This window comes from Podarcis erhardii (genome assembly GCF_964252035.2).
Source record: "Podarcis erhardii genome assembly, chromosome: 11".
In the NCBI taxonomy this organism is placed as follows: domain Eukaryota; kingdom Metazoa; phylum Chordata; class Lepidosauria; order Squamata; family Lacertidae; genus Podarcis; species Podarcis erhardii.
Window position 1 is genome coordinate 1,243,196 of NC_138501.1, and position 20,346 is coordinate 1,263,541.

General features: G+C 44.4%; 1 protein-coding gene across 1 annotated transcript in view; it reads left to right on the plus strand.

Annotated features, from left to right (window-relative positions):
• The window catches only part of SMC5 (structural maintenance of chromosomes 5), a 48,829-nt gene that overhangs the window by 13,104 nt on the left and 15,379 nt on the right, over positions 1-20,346 (plus strand). Inside the window, exons 7-16 of the mRNA XM_081881116.1 lie at positions 5,403-5,564; positions 6,999-7,070; positions 7,965-8,220; positions 9,172-9,326; positions 14,414-14,527; positions 15,337-15,431; positions 15,775-15,907; positions 17,478-17,651; positions 17,987-18,156; positions 20,131-20,266. Of these exons, the coding sequence (XP_081737242.1) occupies positions 5,403-5,564; positions 6,999-7,070; positions 7,965-8,220; positions 9,172-9,326; positions 14,414-14,527; positions 15,337-15,431; positions 15,775-15,907; positions 17,478-17,651; positions 17,987-18,156; positions 20,131-20,266 (1,467 nt within the window). The remainder of the gene's footprint in view (positions 1-5,402; positions 5,565-6,998; positions 7,071-7,964; positions 8,221-9,171; positions 9,327-14,413; positions 14,528-15,336; positions 15,432-15,774; positions 15,908-17,477; positions 17,652-17,986; positions 18,157-20,130; positions 20,267-20,346) is intronic.

The window sequence follows — 20,346 nt, forward strand, 5'->3', positions numbered from 1 at the left end:
AGGAGCTCCTATTATCTTGGGTATGAGCTGGCTGGCGCTACACGATCCGCTAGTAGGCTGGCATCAGAGAGTGGTTTCCTTTGGATCAGCACATTGCCTAGAACACTGCAAGGAGGGAGAGGCTCAGGCAGGCGCCAGGGCCACTCTAGCAGGGATGGAAGTGATGGACAAGGGGAGGGTGCCACCACAATACGCTGACTTGATTGACGTATTCAGCGAAAAAGAAGCAGATAAACTGCCCCCGCACAGACCCTTTGATTGTCAAATTACCTTACTCCCAGGAGCACAATTGCCAGTGGGCAAGCTGTATGCAATGTCAGACAGTGAGATGCAGGAGTTAAGGGAGTTCATTGACAAGAATCTCAAGCGAGGTTTCATCAGAGAGTCACGAGCGGTGGGGGGCAGCCCAGTGTTCTTTGTGGACAAAAAAAACACGGGCAAGCCCAGGCTTGTATGTGATTTCAGGGCCCTAAATGCAGTGTCAGAACCAGTGATTTTCCCTATGCCTAGAATTGATGACATTCTAACACAGGTGAGAAAAGGGAAAATTTTTACCAAGCTGGACCTTAGGGGGGCATATAACTTGATACGTGTGAGAAAGGGGGATGAGTGGAAGACCACTATGTTCACCCCCTTGGGGGCCTTTGAGTACCTCGTTATGCCTTTTGGATTACAAGCGGGCTCCGCCTGCTTTCAATCATTCATGAATCACGTCCTGGGGCCACTGCTCTACAAGAACTGCGTAGCGTTCTTAGATGACGTCCTGGTGTACTCAGACAATGAGGAGCAGCATGTGCGAGATGTAAGAGAGGTACTGAGCAAGCTGCGAGAAAACCGGCTGTGGGTGAAACTGGAGAAGTGTCAGTTTCATACCAAGGAGGTGGAATTCCTGGGGTACCGGTTGTCTGACAAGGGATTGGCCATGGATCCCAGCAAGGTTCAAGCGGTACTGGAATGGAAAACACCAAAGACCAAGAAGGACGTGCAAAGGTTCCTGGGCTTCGGAAACTTCTATAGGAAGTTCATCAAAAACTTTGCCCATTTAACAGCGCCCATCACGGATTGTCTTAGTAGCAAAAAGAAATTTATTTGGACGGGAGAAGCGCAGAGGGCGTTCGAACGCTTAAAGCAGGCGTTTGCGTCGGAAGAGCAACTTTTGCACGTGGATCTACAACAACCAATGAGAGTGGAGACTGACGCGTCAGACCGAGCGGTGGGGGCCGTTCTTCTCCAGCCGGGAAAAGATACGTCTGAATGGAGACCGTGTGCATTCTTCTCGCGGAAGTTGAACAAATCCGAGAGGAACTACACAGTGTACGACCGAGAACTGCTCGCCATTCATGAAGCATTCCGGAAATGGCGGCACTTGCTGATTGGGGCGCAGCACAAGGTTCAAGTCCGAACTGACCACAAAAATCTGGAATACTGGAGAACAGCCCGAGTGCCGAACCAGAGACAAGTGAGATGGGCCCAGGAGTTCTCCAAATTCCACTTTGAGATTCGTTACGTGCCCGGCTCCGAGAACGTGAGGGCGGACGCTCTTTCCAGGAAACCTGAGTACTTAGAGGGGGAGGGAGCGCCTGAGGCAAGGCATGTAATCCCTGAAGACCGCTGGGTGTGTGCGGCGGCATTGGTGGGGCAGAGGGAACTGATAGAGGGTACGGAGAATGATGAATACGCCCAAGAGAAACTCAGAGAGCTCCGGAGGACAGAGGAGAACACAGGGGGGTTCGAAGAAAAGAACGGGGCGTTGTATTACAAAGGGGCACTGTACATACCCGACGGGGAACTGAGGGGCAGAGTACTCAAGCAGTTGCATGACAGCCCCACAGCGGGACATTTTGGACAGCACAAAACCATGTGGTTGGTTACCAGGGAGTTTTGGTGGCCCAAGGTGAGGGAGGACGTACGGGAATATGTCAGGGGTTGCGACAGGTGCCAGCGAGCGAAAGGAGAGAGGGTGGCGCCAGCGGGGCTATTACAACCCTTACCCACGCCCGAAAGGCCATGGGAGGCAGTATCCATAGATTTTATGACGGACCTGCCAAAATCCAAAGGCAAAACAGCTGTCATGGTGGTGGTAGATCAATTAACCAAGATGTGTCATTTTATAGCTTGTTCACATGCAGTCACAGCGGAGGAAACCGCCAAGTTGTTTGTAGAACATATTTTTAAGTTGCATGGCGCCCCCTTGAGGGTTTTGAGCGACAGAGGGAAACAATTTACTTCCAGGTTCTGGAGGAAACTTATGAGCTTACTGCACGTAGAACTCAATTTCTCAACTGCCCGGCACCCAGAAACCAATGGGCAAGCGGAAAGGGCAAATGGGGTTTTACAACAATACCTGAGGTGTTATGTAAAAGACAGAGAAAATGATTGGGTGGATAAGTTACCTCTAGCAGAATTTGCCTACAACAACGCGGAGAACGTGTCCACAGGGATGAGTCCCTTCCTGGCAAATTATGGGTGTCACCCCCGGGCATTCCCAGGAGAGGGAGGGGAGAGGTGGAGCGTGCCGGCGGCGGAATATTTTTTTGAAGAGATGGAGGCGATCCACCGTCAGCTTCAACTTAACTTAGAGAAAGCCAAGGAAGAATATAAGAAGCAAGCAGACAGAAATAGGAGGGAAGGTGAAACTATAAGGGTGGGGGACCGGGTGTGGTTGTCCACCCAAGGGCTACCGTTCAAGGGCGGGAGTAAGAAATTGAGGCCCAAAAGATTGGGACCCTTTGAGGTCATACAGCAGGTCAACCCAGTGGCATTCAAACTCAGGCTGCCCAGTCACATGAAATTACACCCAGTATTTCACAGGTCATTACTGTCGCCGTACCGAGAGGGACGTGAGTGGGGGGAGCGTGAGAGAGAGGCCACCCAAACGCCCGTGATAGAAGAGAGAGAGCGCGACATGAACGTGGCAGGAATCATTGATTCCAGGTGGAAGGGGAATCAGGTGGAATATCTGGTAGAATGGGAGGGGGAAGTAGAGTCGGAAAACACTTGGGTACCAGCAGAGGTAGTCAATGACGAGGTTTTAATAGAAACATTTCATCAGCGTTTCCCAAGAAAACCGCAACCCGTGGCACGATTTAGAAGGGAACACTTTGGGACCACCGATGAGGAAGGAGAGTTTGAAGGGTTCCCAGAGTCAGGGGTGGGTGAAGAAGCCGACTCCGATGAAGAAGAGGAAGACGGGAAGAGAGACGGTACGCCGTGGCTAGAAGTGTTAGAATCCTCGGACGACGAGGAGAGTTCCTTCAGGGGCTTTCCGCCCTCACCGCCAGTGGGAGAGGAGGCGGGAGGGGGTGAAGGGGGCCCTGGGGGGGAGGTGGATGTCAGGGAACTGCCATCGGAGAGACAGGTGGTGGACAGGCTCCAGGAGAATAGGAGAGAATCTGCAGCAGAAGAGGGAACCAGCAGGGGGAGTGCAGGAGTCACAGCGGAGGGGAGGCTCTGGGATGCTTCCAGTGAGAGTAGTGGAGAGGTAACGGGACCCCCGTTGGGAACTCCCACCCTTCGCCGGAAACTGTCACGCAGAGAGTCACGAAGGCGCATGTCCGTCAAACAGCTTTTATGTTGGCGTAAATTCCGTAGACGCCCACTGTCAGATTCTACCAGCGACTGACGGAGTCATGCTTTGGGGGCTCCGTTAGTGCATCGGTTTGGATGACCAGCCAAACCCCAGAGGGATCAAGCTTTTACGCACAAGCAGCTCATTATCCCATCACACATATTAAGAAATCTTTAAACAGCAATAGAACAACAAAAAACCCAGTCAGATTTGCAAAGGCCATAGAATGTATATATTCTTTAAATTTATATAATAACCTCTTTAAGGATTTGTCTTCAAAGGTCTAGCTGCTTTTCCTAGGAGAGCATCCAGGGCTATTGGCATGCTGTAATTCTGTAGGAGTGCAGAAAAGGCCAAGAAGGAACGATTGGATGCGGAATTGATATTTCTGAAAGTCTCCCATCTTTCCCCCCACCCACACGCTTTTTAAAGAATGCTTGTAGCCACTGGGCTAGTTTGTAGCCATTGGGTTGAAAACTAGTGGACAGTGGCCTAGATCAGAGAGGGAGGACCTGGGGTCCTCCTCCACATGTTACAGATTCCTATTTCCATGACTGAAGTCTTCCAAAGTGAGAATCCAAAGATCAACTGAGTAGCTACAGGGTATTTAAATTGACGGTTCAGGACTTATCTCAAGGACTGCCTCTCCTCACATGAGCGACCTGGACCTTGCGATCAACATCTGAGGCCCTTTTTCATGGGCCCCCTCCATGTGAGGTCCAGAGGGTGGCAAGACAAGAATGGGCCTTTTCTGCAGTGTTTGTGGACTGCTCTTTCCAGGGAGGTGCCTTCATCATACATCTTTAGCTGCCAGGTGGAAATGTTCCTTTTCAACCAGGCCCTGGGCTATTTAACATTCTAGGTTCTTTTAAATGTGCTTATGGGAGGAGAGGTTATGGGTTTGTTCTTGCTTTTTGTGTTCTTATTTTGTATTTTTATGCTGTGAACTGCCCTGAGTTCTTCAGACGAAGGCGGCATACAACTCCACCTCCTATAGAAGAGGTGAAATAGTCACTATGAGTGGTAGAGGCAGCATAAGTCCACTTCAGTAGCTTGGAGTACACCAGACTGTGTGTCAAGCACATCTGAGCACAACCCAGAGGTGCTCTTGCTGCATAGTCTTTCATTGGCCCAGGAAGTCTTCAACCTACAGACATGTCTGGACATAGCATTCCTGACAAAGACACAGTTATTTCTCTTATTGTAGCCGCCAGTAGTCTACCTGTGAGCCATACTAGTGCCATACTAGGACATTATGGTGATATGTTTTTATAGCACTCCCCACACCACACTCTATCCTCAATTAGAATAAAATAACAGAATAGAAATTTAAAAGTTAGACTAAGGAACCTGTTGTCCTCTGGATGATAGCCATCAGCTCCAATCAGCCACAGCCCATATTGCTAGTGGTCAGGGAAAGTGGGAGTTGTAATTCTGCAACAAGTGGAGGGCCACAGGCTCCCATTCCATGAGATGGACCTGCCTTCCTTAAGCATAGATGGACAGATGTCAAAGTAATTGCCTGGAACTATTCACCAACTCCAGTCCATCTAACAGGGACATGTTTGCATTTCCTGACAGGTTAAATGGTGAACAAAGCAGAAACTTCAGACGACTTGTTTGGGCTATCGAGCACAGAGATGTAATGTCCTCACAGATAACATCAGGGCCTGTTCATTCAGACTGCTGCCTCCTCCATTTTGCATGTTATATAATTTGTCTTAGTGGTTTATAATTGTAAGCCACATTGGGTGCCTTGGCAGAAAGGTGGTATATAAATGCATTGAATAAACAATGTAAATTAATAAATCTGTTTGCTTGCATTCCTTCCTAGGTATATGAAGATGTCCGCAAGCAATATGAACAGGTGAAACAAAACAGAGGTCGTCAAAAGGAGGAATTAAATGCACTAAGAAAATCACAATCTCCCATGACACATCAGATCCAAGAGGCTGAGAAGCAGTGTGCAAGTCTGAATAACAAAATCCAAGAGAAAGTATGTATTTAAGAGTTCCTTTGTAAGTCTCATGGACATACAAGTAGTTTAGACATGTAGCTGAAGGTACCCTATGTAATGTAAAACAAAAATACTTTTAACGAGCAAAGAATTAGAAAGGAGTCAGTGGAGTAGAGTCAGAACAGAAAGTTCTACATGGTCTAGCTTCCTGACACCATCTAAATCACAGTATGCCTCACAAAGAAGGTAGTGCAATGTCTAAGGACATCCTAACTTGCTATTTCACCTGGGGATAACTTGCAGTCCAAAATTAGGTCTTCAGAGCTTGGGCCTGGCTGGGGTTCTGGCTTGTTTTATTGGAATTCATTGAATTTTTCCAATTCAGAGTCCATGAAGTCAGTGCCTTAAGCTGGAGAACCTGAAATGCAGCAAAGAGAGAAATAATGTCTCTCTTGATCTATCAAAGGCAAAGGCCAAACTCCTAGTATTTTATGCTGAGATTGGCCAGCCCAGAGACTTCATATTACCTGCCAATAGCAGGGCCTGATTTTGTATACTCCTATTCCCTTCAGCACCTGAAGTAGATGAACATATAGAGAGCCCAGGACCAACCACTGGAGTAGGTCTCATCTTCAGACTGAGGTTCTTGGTTCAAGCTGCAGAGCTCATAATGAGTGTGGCCAAACATCATTCCCCTATCCACCCACCCATAGGGAGTCGTTTGAGTTTCATTGATCTGTAGCCAGCCTTCGGTGCCTTGCTGTGGAAGTTTGTGATGCCCCACAGGAAGAAACTTACATGTGAAGTGAGCTACAACCGAGGCATCAGGATACAAATGGCAAAATTTATACATGTATCCAGCTTTATATCGAATCTCAAAAGTTGATTCCATAAAGCTGCAGTTATTTAAACTGCCAACTACCGTATTTTTTGCACCATAACACTCACTTTTTTCCTCCTAGAAAGTAAGGGTAAATGTCTGTGCGTGTTATGCAGTGAATGCCTGTGGGTGGCGGGGGGGATCTGCTGCAGTCGTGAGCAGAGGATCCATGGTTCCCCTTCCTTCCCTCCTCCGTGGTTACAAAGCATAGATCCACATGGATCCTCAGGATTTTTGCATTGGGCTACTCCAAACTCACTGTCAGATCACATGTCTGTGGCCACAGCATGAACCACAAAAATCATATATCCACTATTTCGTTTAGAATATTTTTTTTCTTGTTTTCCTCCTCTAAAAACTACGTGCGTGTTATGGTCTGGTGCGTGTTATAGAGCGAAAAATACGGTATATACTTGTTAACGGTAGTGTGTTCAGCCTTGAATTAAGAGGCAACGATTGTTCTCCAGAAATAGTTGTTACAATATGCAATTTAATCCATGGTGTAGTAGAAAAGTCGCCTGTCCATACTGCCTTAGATTCTTTTATTACAGTTACAGCTGATTTCTAACTTTAAAAATGCTTTTGGTATATAGGCTGCAGCTATCAGAGAAACATCTCAGAAATGTAAACAGCATCAAGATGCTTTGGAGTCAAAAGACAAAGAAGTAAGTTTTGTATTGTATTATATTTTGCATTTAACTCTCTCTAAAACTTTAGGGACCGATCAGAAGGTCGGCGGTTCAAATCCCCGTGATGGGGTGAGCTCCCGTTGCTCGGTCCCTGCTCCTGCCAACCTAGCAGTTCAAAAGTACATCAAAGCGCAAGTAGATAAATAGGTACTGCTCCGGCGGGAAGGTAAACGGCGTTTCAGTGTGCTGTTCTGGTTCGCCAGAAGCGGCTTAGTCATGCTGGCCACATGACCTGTACGCCGGCTCCCTCGGCCAATAAAGCGAGATCGAGTGCCGCAACCCCAGAGTCGGTCATGCCTGGACCTAATGGTCAGGGGTCCCTTTACCCTTTACCTTAAAACTTTAGTAATTTGAACCCATTGCGTTTCTCCCATGTTGTGCTGATTTTATAACATGTTTAATTTTCTGACAGAGGCATTCATTTTAGTCCAAAAGCGTAAATGCCAATATTGAGGATTCTGTAATAGTGACCCCTGCCTTTCTTACCTGCTAGATTCTAGCATATTTCCAGGTAAATAGTTGCAGTCATTAGCGTCATTTGCTTCTATAGCACTTTAGATATAAAAGGTCATGACCTTGTAAAAAATTATGTAGACCAGCACGTAGACATCCCAGAATTGGAAAGTGCAGGTAACCTATGATCAGCAATGCAAGCCAATTGGATTTTGTATGATCCTGTTTTGCTTCCAAGCTAATAGGCCAGGGGTCACCCAAGTTTGGTACTAGAGAGAATGATAATGGCTGGTGGGTTTTTGGGTTTTTTTAGATAATAAATGACTTCCATTTTATCTTAGCTAGAATATTCTTACTTTTGTAAAAACTTCTTTTTGTTATTGGCATGCTTGAGAAATGCTTGTGTGTATTTTTTAGATTGAGAGAATTATGCAGGCAATGAGGATGAAGGAGGAGGTAGAAATGGACCGACAGGAGAGAATACAAAACACTCGTAAGATGATAGAAGACTGGAATAATGAGCTAAGAAATACAGACAGTCCTGAGAATATTCAACCTCAGATGGATTCAATTAATGCTGAGCTTAACCATTTGCAGGAAGAGAAACTAAATATTGATGGTGAATTAAATCATCTGACAGGAGAAAAGGAGAACTTGCTAAAGGACAAAGATGGTAAATGGGCTTAACTGTGTGCTTGCTGTTAGTACTGCAGTAAGCTCACAACTTACATGGGGGTTACGTTCTGAGGATTGCGCCTGAAGCCAAAATCATGCATAGTCAAAATACATTGGGTTCAGTGGCAGGTGGAATTACTAATGTCTTTTTCCCCCAGATGCCCATCCCTTTTTATTTACTTAATTATTTTTGCCAAGTGGTAAAGCTGAATTTCACAATAGGAAATTGGCTTTGATAACTGACAACCAACCCAAATCCCCAGCCCTGAAGATATCAATTCCCGTTGACTTTCTTTGTTAACATGACAGAGCAGGGGTTGGAAGCACATGTTCTCAATAGGCTCTTTGGATCCTAGCCTTAGTTAGGTGTGTTCAAACATACCCCCTCCCAGGACTCCCCACCCCCCAGGCAACTCCTAAAGCTGTATGTTGATGCTGATCCTGAAATTCTTCCAGTTTTGGTGAATGGTTTCTGGAGCCGGCTTAGAAGCTCCACTGTACATGTGGACCTCCTGTATAATGCTCTGAATCCTGGCCCAAATTTCCAGTGAGGATTTATTCTAGTATGGCAGGGAATTCAGCAGCTGAATTCAGACTGGATGCTTTAACAAAATTCCACATAGCTTTCTCCATGGGCTGCTTGCAAAGAGTGGAAAGTATATGCTAGGAATTCAGCTTTGCATTGTGATTTCTGCTCGCCCTCCAGAACGATCTCTCCTCTCCTCCTCCTGCATGCTGTTCTGTGGGGTTGCAAGGGGGGCGGGAAAAGCCTGATTGCGCTAGTGGAAGTTATTGCATGGGCTTCTGCTAGCAGAAGCAGTTAGTTGGATATGCGTCAAGGGTCTAGCTATGGGTATTTTGTGCAAGACATCTCTTCCCTCTATAGTGGCTGTAGTTGTGATCATGAAGCCCTGTGAACATGGCTCCTAAAGCTGTCTCAAAATTACAGGAGTAATGAATGGCATTGTGCAGTTTGAGAATATGATGAAGATGAAAGAAGAGAAGCTCAGAAGGAGATTTCAAGACACACACGTTGCTCTTACGTGGCTAAGAGAAAACAGAAACCGGTTCAAAAGAGAAGTCTGTGATCCCATGATGCTTGCAGTAAGCTGATTTGCCTGACTATTGTGTGACTTAGTCATCACTAAAATGTAATACCACTACTGCTTATAAAACTATAATCCATTTTTTAATGTGAATAGTCGAGCTTGGCATACAGGTACCTGTATGTATTGAGTTAAGTCTGTGGTGTGAATCTTGCCTTCTGCGAAAGTACAGAATACAGTCGTACCTTGGCTCCTGAATGCCTTGGGAGTCGAATGTTCCGGCTCCCAAATGATTGAAAACCAGAAGTGAGTGTTCCAGTTTTCGAACGTTCTTTCGAAAGCTGAACGTCTGACGGGGCTTCCGCTGCTTCCGATTCAATCTTTGGAACTTTGGAAGTCGAATGGATTTCTGGAACGGATTCTGTTCAACTTGAGGCTTTGTATTTTGAAAAGTATGTATGTATGTATGTATGTATGTATGTATGTATGTATGTAGTTCATACCATGAACTAACATAGACATATGACCAGCATATTAAAGTTAAAAGGTCCAGGGTGAGTCCCCACTCTTGCTGGGCTGCTCCAAGAAAGTCCCCCCGCCTCACCCTTTCCTAGTTTTGCCATCAGTGAGGTTTAAGAGCCTTCCAGAAAAGCAGTGCCTTGTAAGAGGATGGGAAAGTTATCATACAGCTTGTGGGGCCTTTAGCACCTTCATTTCTAAAGCTAATTCTGGATCATATAACCAGATCTAATCACTTATTTTCAATGGGTTGTTTCAAACTGCTTCTGTGAATAACCTTTTTGACAAAGTGCAGTATTTTTATCGTTTTCAGTTAGTTTCATTTTGAAGTTACAGGGTGGTTATTAGGTCAAACGACACCGCAATCCTGTGGCGAATGGCTCCCCCAGGGTGGGAAGTATGGGGGGCGGACTTACTGCATTTTCTCATTCTCTCCCCAGTCCCATTGGTTGCAATGGAGAGAGGGAAATTAGTTGTACCAGCTTTAGGCTGGTAATGAGGAGGACCCCAGCAAATGAAAGCAGGCCTCCAGAACACTCATTTTGGAGAATAATGCTGGCTACCACCAGGGACATGCCCTTCTATGTGGAGCCTTCCCCTGCAGATAGAGAGATACTTGACCTCAGTCCTAACCATCTGACCTGCCGGCAGATAGGAGGAGGAGGGCTAATTTATTTATACCTCACCTTTTTCTGAGATGGGTTACAGATAAAAACAAGAACTATGAAAATGCAGGGGGGGGAGCGGGGAATGTTAATAGAATAGAAACTATATACATATGTGTAAGATTGTGGCTGGATCTAGACATGTCAAAGAAGTGTTTTACTTAAACGTACCGTAAACTCATACAGGGAAATCTGGTTGGGAAAGATGGGACTCCACAGCGCCCTCTGGTGTCACATTGTTATATTGCATATACAATACATATAAAACACTTTGTCTTTACCACTCTAGCTGAGTCCTAGGATTACTCTGTCCATCCATCAAAAGTAAATTTACTTATTAAAAAGCATGCTGCTCAATAAATTTCATTTTAAGAGGTTTTCATAAAAACAATAAAAATTCATCAGCAACATTCAGTAAAACTTGATAAAAGTGCATCACAAATAAAGCTTAGCATTGTACAAAACAAAGACAGTTTTTCAGAATCTAGGAAAACATTGGTGAACATGTTTTAAGAGGCTGACTTATTACAGTCTCCACTAGGGCTGGGCGATAACTGTTTTTCAATATTGCAGTATATCACCAGTTAAACATCATGATACGTCAATATATCACAACATCTGAAATAAGGAAGGGGCTATGCAGAGGTGAATAGGACAGTGTCCTGGCAACTGCTACTACTTAAGGGTTGGGCTTGGCTACCAAGTGGTGGCATTCAGGACAATCCAAAATACAGTGATGCATCATAGTGAATACAAATAATCTGGGACTCCCAGATGGCAGGCAGGCCTGCTAGGCGGCAGAAGCAGCAGCAGCCTGGCGGTGGCAGAATCAACAACTGGGGGGCGGGCAGAAGCAGTGGCAGCAGTGGCACAATAAGCAGCCTGCAAAGCCCTGCCATGACAGTGGGTGCTGGCGGCAGCCTGTGAGGCCTTGTGGTGACAGCAGTAGTGGTGGCCTGCAAGGCCTTGCAGCAGTGACAAAAACGACGCCTGCCTGCAAAGCCTTGTCATGACATTGGCAGTAGCGGTGGCCTGTGAGGCCTTCCCATGGTGTCGGGAGACAGTGGCAGAAGCAGGGGTGACCTGTAAGGCCTCGCTGAGCAGGCTGCCACAACTTCTGCCACCACCTCCCACTACTGCCAGGGGGACTTCCAGGCCGCCACTTCTTGCCACCATGGCGAGGCCTCACAAGCCCCACTGCTTTTGTTGCCACGAGGCCTCATAGGCCACCACTTCTCGTTGCTGATGCAAGGCCTTGCAGGATGCCACTACTGTTGTCACCTCCTGTCATTGCTACAAGTCCCCTCAGGCCTCTACTCTGAGGACTCGCAGACCACTACTGCTTCTGCTGCCAAATCCTGACCTTGAAGGCCAGTGCCGTTACTGCCGCCACTTTCCATCGCCGCCACGAGGCCTTGTGGGCTGTGGCCGCTACTGCCACCACCTCCCATCACTGCTGTTAGTTCTCGCAGGCCACCACCACTGCTGCTGCTGCCTTCCATCGCTGCCATATGTCCTTGCAGGCTGCTGCTGCTACTACCACCACTATGTATGACCACCAAGAGGCCTTGCAGACTGTCGCTGTGCCTTTGCTGCAAGGCCGCCAACTTCTGTCGCTGCCACAAGGCCTTGCAGTCGCCACTGCTTGTTCCACCACCACGAGGCCTTGCATGCTGCTACTGCTGCCCCCCTCCTGTCACCATGAGGACTCACAGGCCACCACTCATTGTGCCGCCACTGCTAGGCCTTGCAGGTTGTCGCCACTACTGCTGCAGTCCTGGCAAGTTGTTTCTGCCACTGCTGTTTCTGCCTCCTAGCAGAACTGCTGGCAGCCCCAAATTATTTGGATTCACTATGATTCATTGTCGTGGTTTGGATTGTCCTGAATGCCATTATTTGGTAGCCAAGTCCAAAACCAAAAGTCCTGTTGGGATGCATTTTGGCTTGCCTGCTGATGAAACAAACTATGGTGATTGATAATGTTGTTGTTTATCCATTTTAGACCTCTTTAAGTAGTAGCAGTTGCCTGGATATTGTCTTGTTCGCCTCTGTATAGTTCCATCCTTATTTCAGACATTGTGGTAGTTGCAGTGTTGAGCTGGTGATTCTGTGAGGTTTAGCTGTTGATGACATTTCAACATTTAGCTGGTGAGTTATCGTGATACTGAAAACTAGATATTGCTTAGCCATTACACACATTGTGATTTGTGATATATTGCCAGCTCAGATATGAAACAGTTATCACGATGTGAACTTCAGACCTGTTTTGGACAATATATTGATATAGATAGATAGATAGATAGATAGATAGATAGATAGATAGATTCTTTATTGTCATTACACAAGTGCAACATTGCACAAGTGCAACGAAATTGGATGCCATCCCTTAAAAACAACAAAAGCAAAACAACAACAACAACCAAACAAACCACATTCCAGCCACACCCACACCCACACCCATCAAACTCCCAGGTCACACTATCAAGTTACTGCATTTAAGAAGGCCACAGCTCTTGGATAGAAACTATTTTTCAGTCTATTTGTCCTTGACTTGATGTTTCTGTATCTCCTGCCAGAAGGCAGTAGTACAAACAGACTGTGTCCCGGGTGAGATGCATCCTGCAGGATATTGTTTGCTTTCCTAAGACAACGGGAACCGTACAGTTCTTCCAAAGATGGGAGGGGATGACCAATAATCCTTTGGGCTGTGGTTATGACCTTCTGGAGCACCTTCCTCTTCCTAGCTGTACAGCTGGAGAACCAGGCACAAATACAGTATGTGAGAATGCTCTCTATGGAGCCTCGGTAGAAGGACACCAGCAGTCTCTCACTCAGATTGTTCTTCTTTAAAAGTCTGAGGAAATAAATTCTCTGCTGGGCCTTCTTCACCAGAGCAGTGGTATTTGCGCTCCAAGTCATGCCCTGATCGATAGTCACTCCCAAAAACCTGAATATATATATAAAATATGAATATATATATGAATATATATCGCCCAGACCTAGTCTCCACCTCATGGATTGTGTGAGGAACGGTATTCTGGAGGTTGGGTTCTATCCACAAGAAGCCCTGCTTCTGCATTGTCAACAAGTGACAATCTACTGGTTGTGGAACCACCAGCCATGTCTCCTTGGAAGTTTTTAAGATCAGCCTGCTCTGTACTAGAGGAGGCAGTCTGCTAGGTGCCCTGGTGTCAAGTTGTTCAGGGCTTTCAATACCAACAACATCAACCTTGAAATTGGCTCTGCAGCTAATAGGCAGCTAGTGCAGATCTTTCCACACTGTTAAAATATATTCAAAGCTGGGTGTCCCACTAAGCACCCTAGCACCTGCATTTTGCACCAGTTATAGGAACAAGGCATAAGGTGGCCCACATACAGTGTGTTACAGTAGTCTAATCTTGAGGTTACCCTCAAGAAAAAGTCCTCATTTGGGCTCCTCCCACATCACCTGGGACTTACTAAGTTTCCAGGGTGCATCAGGATGGCACCATACTGCAGCATCTCCTCTGCCACGAAGATAACGACAGGGCCACAATGTAACCACCAGCATATGAATTAAGGTACTTCTAGAATATAGCCACAGCATAATGAGTATTGAGCCATTTTAAAGAATAGAGCACATTTTATTTTATTTTATTTTATTTCTTGATGCCCATTTAATGTAAGTCATACTTGAAATATATAATTTCATTATAAGTCATTTAAAACACACTACACCAACGATGAAAAAAGAAGGAAGCTTCAGTGCATTCAGTGGGACTTGCTCCCAGATATGTGTGCACAGGATTTGAAGCCTCAGTCACATATCTGTCCTTAACTACATTTGGAAATGTACTTGCCATTTATTTAGAACCCAAGTATCATCTTACTGGCTCCTTTGCCTTCATGCGCATTTTATTGTTCTTTTTCTATTAATTTCAGCCACCGTTTGTAATTGTTGGATGTTTTTTTTTCTGCACAGATCAATATGAAAGATCATAAGCATGCTAAATATGTAGAAAATCACATTTCATCCAACGACTTGAGGGCCTTTGTCTTTGAAAGCCAAGAAGATATGGAAATCTTTCTGAGAGAGGCAAGGACCAATTCCTACATTAAAAACAGATTGGTATCGAAGTCCAGACAGCAAAAAGCCTAATAAGTAGGCTCTTGATAGCGTCTCTCTCACCACACTGGTAGCATGAAGCACTGCTAATTTTTCTTTTCTCCAGTGCATTTCCAGCCGCCAACTAAGAGAAGCACATGAAATGTTATATTTTTAAGAAGTCACCTTGTTGAGCGAGAGAGGGAAAAACCTGCTCTACTGTTGCCTGATAACAGTGACTATATGAAGATTCCATTTCTTTATTCTTCTGATATAAAGTTAATGGGTGCTAGGCTTTTTGGAAAATTCACTTAATAAACAGGGTGCAGATAATTCAAAAAAGAAAAGTGAGGCACTTCTTAACCCTGTCCTTAATTGATTGAAATGGCTTTCAGATAAGGAGTTGTAAAAGGTAAAGGGACCCCTGACCATTAGGTCCAGTCGTGGCCGACTCTGGGGTTGTGGCGCTCATCTCGCTTTATTGGCCGAGGGAGCCGGTGTACACCTTCCGGGTTATGTGGCCAGCATGACTAAGCCGCTTCTGGCAAACCAGAGCAGCGCACAGAAACGCCGTTTACCTTCCCGCCCGAGCGGTACCTATTTATCTACTCGCACTTTGACGTGCTTTCAAACCACTAGGTTGGCAGGAGATAAGGAGTTGTAGGTGGTTCTAAATTAAAGATCCTCTGAAATACTCTACTATTGTTACTTACTCAAGAGAACTGTTAAAAAGCTCAGTTCAAACATTTGTCTTAAGACAGCTAAGAGTGTTCTCTTGGCATTGATGCAATCTTGTTTAGGTGCGTGATGTTCAGAGGCTCAGAGTGAATGCTGTGTGTGCACCAAGTGAATCTTATGCTGAAAGCAGACCTTGGAAACCAGTTGAAGAACTGTTGTAAGTTTTAAGCTATTCATCTTAAAACCCTACATTATAATAATGGGTATAAGTTATTGTGTGAAAGCAATTGTGCAGTGACCTAGCTGTTTTCACCACGATGCCCAGCATACTGAATCAAATTAATTTAGCTGATTAAATAAGCATTTACTATTTGCTCAATTTTGCCTGTCGTAAGCTTGCAGAATTTGGCTTTTGATGTTACAGAATCTTAATATTTAACCTCAGTTAAAATATGATTGCTCATATTTATTCATTTCTCCAACACTCTTGCTCTGACAATTGATTATTCATCCTACTAATTGGGGGGAATGTATTTAACTGCCTCTCTTGCCTTCTTCAGCCGGTATGGAGTTTTCTCTTACTTGAGAGAGTTGTTTGATGCTCCCCACCCTGTGATGAATTACCTGTGTGATAAATATCGCATTCATGAGGTCCCTGTCGGCACAGAGAAAACCAGAAATATGATCGAAAGGGTGAGACATGTTGACTAAGAGAGAGAGAAATCTGTAGTGTTTGGGAAGACTCTTGGTGTGATGCTGCTGCACCTTAGAAGCAAGCAAGACCAGATCAGGAGGCCATGAACTTGTCATACTTTATATAAGCACATTAGCAAAGCACAGTAGCAACAAGCAGCTAAGAAAAGCACATACAATCAAATTACACCTCTCCTATGTGCTGTCCCTCTGTGTCAAGATGGGTGGTCAGTCTTTTTGCCCCATTGGCAGAGATGAGTTGGGTTTCTTCGAACACTGAAAGTCGTATCTGTTCTTTGTTTCCCAGCAGCAGTGGAGAGAAAGTGGTGCTTGATTTTTTGGGTTGATGGTTCTGCAGAAGTCACCAGCCAGATTATTAGCTGGGATTAGAAGGTCTGAGGACAATATACTGATTCTGGCTGAACTGAATACCAGTTAATTTATGGGCTCAATTCAGAGAGTTTGACTTGACCTATAAAGCCTTATGTGGTTCAGGTTCCCAGTTCCAAGATCCCCTCTCCTCACGTGACCCAGCCTGGAGGGAGATGTAGAGGGGGTCTCCTTCAGGGGTCTTTGCTCTCCACCCCACCCCTATTGGTGGAATCTAGTCTTTTAGTGGTTAAGTCAGTCTCTATTGTGTTGTTCATCTTTGACTATTTAGTGTATTGTTGGATAAACATTTTGATATTTTGTGTTAAATGTATTTTAAACTTGACTTATAACTGTACTTACCTGTATGTATTTTTCTTGTAAAGTTGTTTTGAGACTTTTTAATATATAAAGCAACTAACAAATGCAAATAATAATAAATACTGTGCTTAAATTTATAATCTGCTTTCCTATCAATTGGATCTCAACTGGCTTACAATAAAATATAAAACAGATAAAGCATCCTAAAAACAATCGTCTCAAAACACACGCAAAACACAAGCTGAAAAAGTGGAAACAGCAGCAGTTAAGACATCACTTCATTTCTACCTCACATGAAGTTCATCTCCCAAAGTCTTAGAAGGCCAGTAGTCGCCCCCCCCCCCAAGTCCCTTTAAAGTTCAGGCCTGGTGAGCTGCCCTTCATTTGAAGGGAGGAAACAAAGGAGCCTCCTTTCTTGCACTCCCAGTCAGAAGAGGTCTTAAAATGTGCTGAGACAGAAAGCTTTCTTTCTGGGAGCTGTATGTGGCTGTCCCACATCATTGGTTCCTGAGCCCTGGGGAGCCCCAGGTCACTCATGGTGCAAGGGGAGAGGGTAAGGCTGCCATCCAGCCACAGTGCACCAACATATCTCAAGTAATGAGCACAGTCTGTAGTTTCTGCATTTCACTTTATTTCCCTCTCACATTGCTGCCTGCAACTCCACTCCCGCTATCCCGCTCCCATGTGTATGTATTCATGCCAATTTAGGATAACACTGCATGCATCTAATGCTAGTGACTGTAATCCACTAAAATGTATGCTGTAATAAATTTGCTACAAATTATTTGAATTTCTTGTTGCAATAGACTAACATTAGGGATGTTAATAGCTATCCCTCTGGAGCTGATATAATTGTAGTGTGGTAATTTTGTGTGTGCAGGTCATAAAAGAAACCAAACTGAGAAGCATCTACACAGCAGAAGAAAGATATGTGGTAAAATTGTCTTTTTACACAAATCAGACCATTACCAGTAATACATCACTGAAGCCGGCACAGTTCCTTACTGTCACAGTGGATGCAGACGAAAGAAGGCAGTTGGAAAATCAACAGAAGGTAAGCTGATTTATCGTGATGGTTTAGGAAAAACAGCAGTTCATGTTTTGAAATGTTGGGACTTATTAATCCTGTAAAGTCTTTGGTCAGCAATTTTGGCTGGTGTTTTATATCTGTTTTTCACCACATTTAACACTAAAGCTACAATTTGAAAGTCACTTTCAAATATCACAAGAATATTTGCACCTGAACTTTAAAATGCTGTGCACCTTCTTAATTTAATTAACACTGTTAGCATTTGGGGGGGCAGGGAATACTCCCTGTTTTTAAAATGGTTGCCTGTGCACTATGAACACATTATACAATGGGATTTTTTTCTGCACTTTTTACTTTAGGAAATTGCAAGGCAGCTGGAGTTGCTGGATTCTAAAATGGCTTCTCTCTCTGAACAACAAAAACGTATGGAACACAGAGATAATCACCTCAGACAACAGAAAAAGTTGCTATTGGATAGAAAAAACAAAAGGAAGCAATTGGAATCAAAAATTAGTATGAAAAGTGACAGGTATAGCTATTTTATATATTTATTATGTAGAGAAACAGCACTCAGAAAACTGAGCCAAACCTGGATCAGAACTGTTACTGCTTTGATAGTCCATTGATGATCATGGAGCCATTTAAATGATGAGGAAAACCTCATCCTTCTGCTGAGTACTGTGAAATTCTGACTCATGATAAAATTGATATGAGAGATCAAGTTGGAAATAGGGGATTAATGATTTACAAGTCCAATTAATCTTTCCACCCTTTGTAAAAGACTTTAAAAAGGCAAATAGAAATGTCATTAGAATTTACATAATATTTTGTTTATATTATGTATTTTATATTTTATTTATATTCATATTCATATTTTTGCCCTTTAAGTCCTTAGTCCCCCTCAGTTTTTCTTACTTTGCTTCCTTGCGGGGTTTGGACAGTTCCGTTCCCTTTGCTCTAAACCTTGTTCTCTTGGCTGCGCTGTTACCAGGGGGCAAGCGCATAAGCGCATACTTGCAGGTGCATTGTACGGTTTGTCATTTAAAAGAAGGCAGTACGGACAATCAAATTTATTTACTTGGCTTATGAAAGTTATATAAATATTGCATTGCCGGGGGTTGGATTAGATGGCCCCGGGGTCACTTCCAATCCTACAGTTCTATGATTCTATTAAATTGTGGGGAAAGTAAGGAAAGGTATGTGCTGAGAATTTGAAGTTCTGTGTGTGCCTCTTTAAAAATTGTTGGGTGATTTTTCTGTAAGTTAATGTCCACATACTTGCCAAATTACCCATTGGTGCTTAAAAACATGGAAGAAGAATACGTAGGCAGGATTCAGCTAAATTTAAGCACTTTCAAATCTATTTGATTTTAAATTGGAAGAGTTTGGCATATTCTTAGATTTTCCCATTGAAATCAGTGGCTTAGATCCAAAGGTGATCTTGTGCAAGTGGAAGGTACATCGACTCCTGTGAAGGGCTCACCCTCAGCTTCCACCAATTCCTCCTGCAGCCCCAGACACGGTTTTCTGTGCTGATCTGGAGGTTCCGTTAACCCCCAAGAGCGGCTTTCCAGGTCCTGCCGTAGGGAAATGGAAAAGAGCAGCCTGCAAACATAATTCCACTTGCAGACCTTTGCGTCCAGACAAGAGGATTTAAAAATGCTATAGGTAAAGGTAAAGGGACCCCTGACCCTTAGATCCAGTCGTGACCAACTCTGGGATTGCGGCGCTCATCTCACTTTATTGGCCAAGGGAGCCAGCATACAGCTTCCGGGTCATGTGGCCAGCATGACTAAGCCGCTTCTGGCAAACCAGAGCAGCGCACGGAAACGCCGTTTACCTTCCTGCCAGAGCGGTACCTATTGATCTACTTGCACTTTGACGTGCTTTTGAACTGCTAGGTTGGCAGGAGCAGGGACTGAACAACGGGAGCTCACCCTGTCACGGGGATTCGAACCACCGACCTTCTGATCGGCAAGTCCTAGGCTCTGTGGTTTTAACCCACAGCGCCACCCGCATCCCCCCCCCCCCAAAAAAATAATGCTATACTTTGGCTGTATAAATAACTCCTTTGGTGTTCATAGAACCTGCTATCCCTTTGGTGGGCAATTTGCGTAACATGACAGCTAGGATTTCAGGCCTGACCCCAAAAATGGTTAAGAGTTGACAGAATTTAGCTTGAAGAATTGAGCTAATGATGACAGGCATCCCTGTTTTCTCCTGTGCTTGTTAACGTCAGTCAGGACAGAGCTTGTTAATTGAATGATAGGGCAGATGTGTTTTAGAGGCACTATTGAAAATTAGGTTTTTATTTATTGTGAAAGCTTTGTAGACTTTACTCTTTTAAGTTCTTCAGCTTGCACAGGATAGTCTGATTTTCTGTACTTTGAAAGGCAGTTATCATGCCTCCTCATTGTGAAAACATAAATCTAGCCTTCATAGGGTTGAACTAGGAATTTTGTAGTAATTCAAACAGCATTGCCCATAAATCTTCCTTGCACAGTTTGAGACAAATGGAACAAGATGGCGTCAAGAGCAAGCGAATATTGGAAGAAGCGTCTGAGCAAGCGAATATTGAAGTAAAACAAATTAACACTGAAAAAGTAAAACTCGTCACAGAATTTATGCATCTAATAAAGGTAAACACACATCTCTCAAAGGCTGCTGTTGGTACTGTTGGCCTTTTATGAATTTATTCAAATAATGATGAACTCCTCCC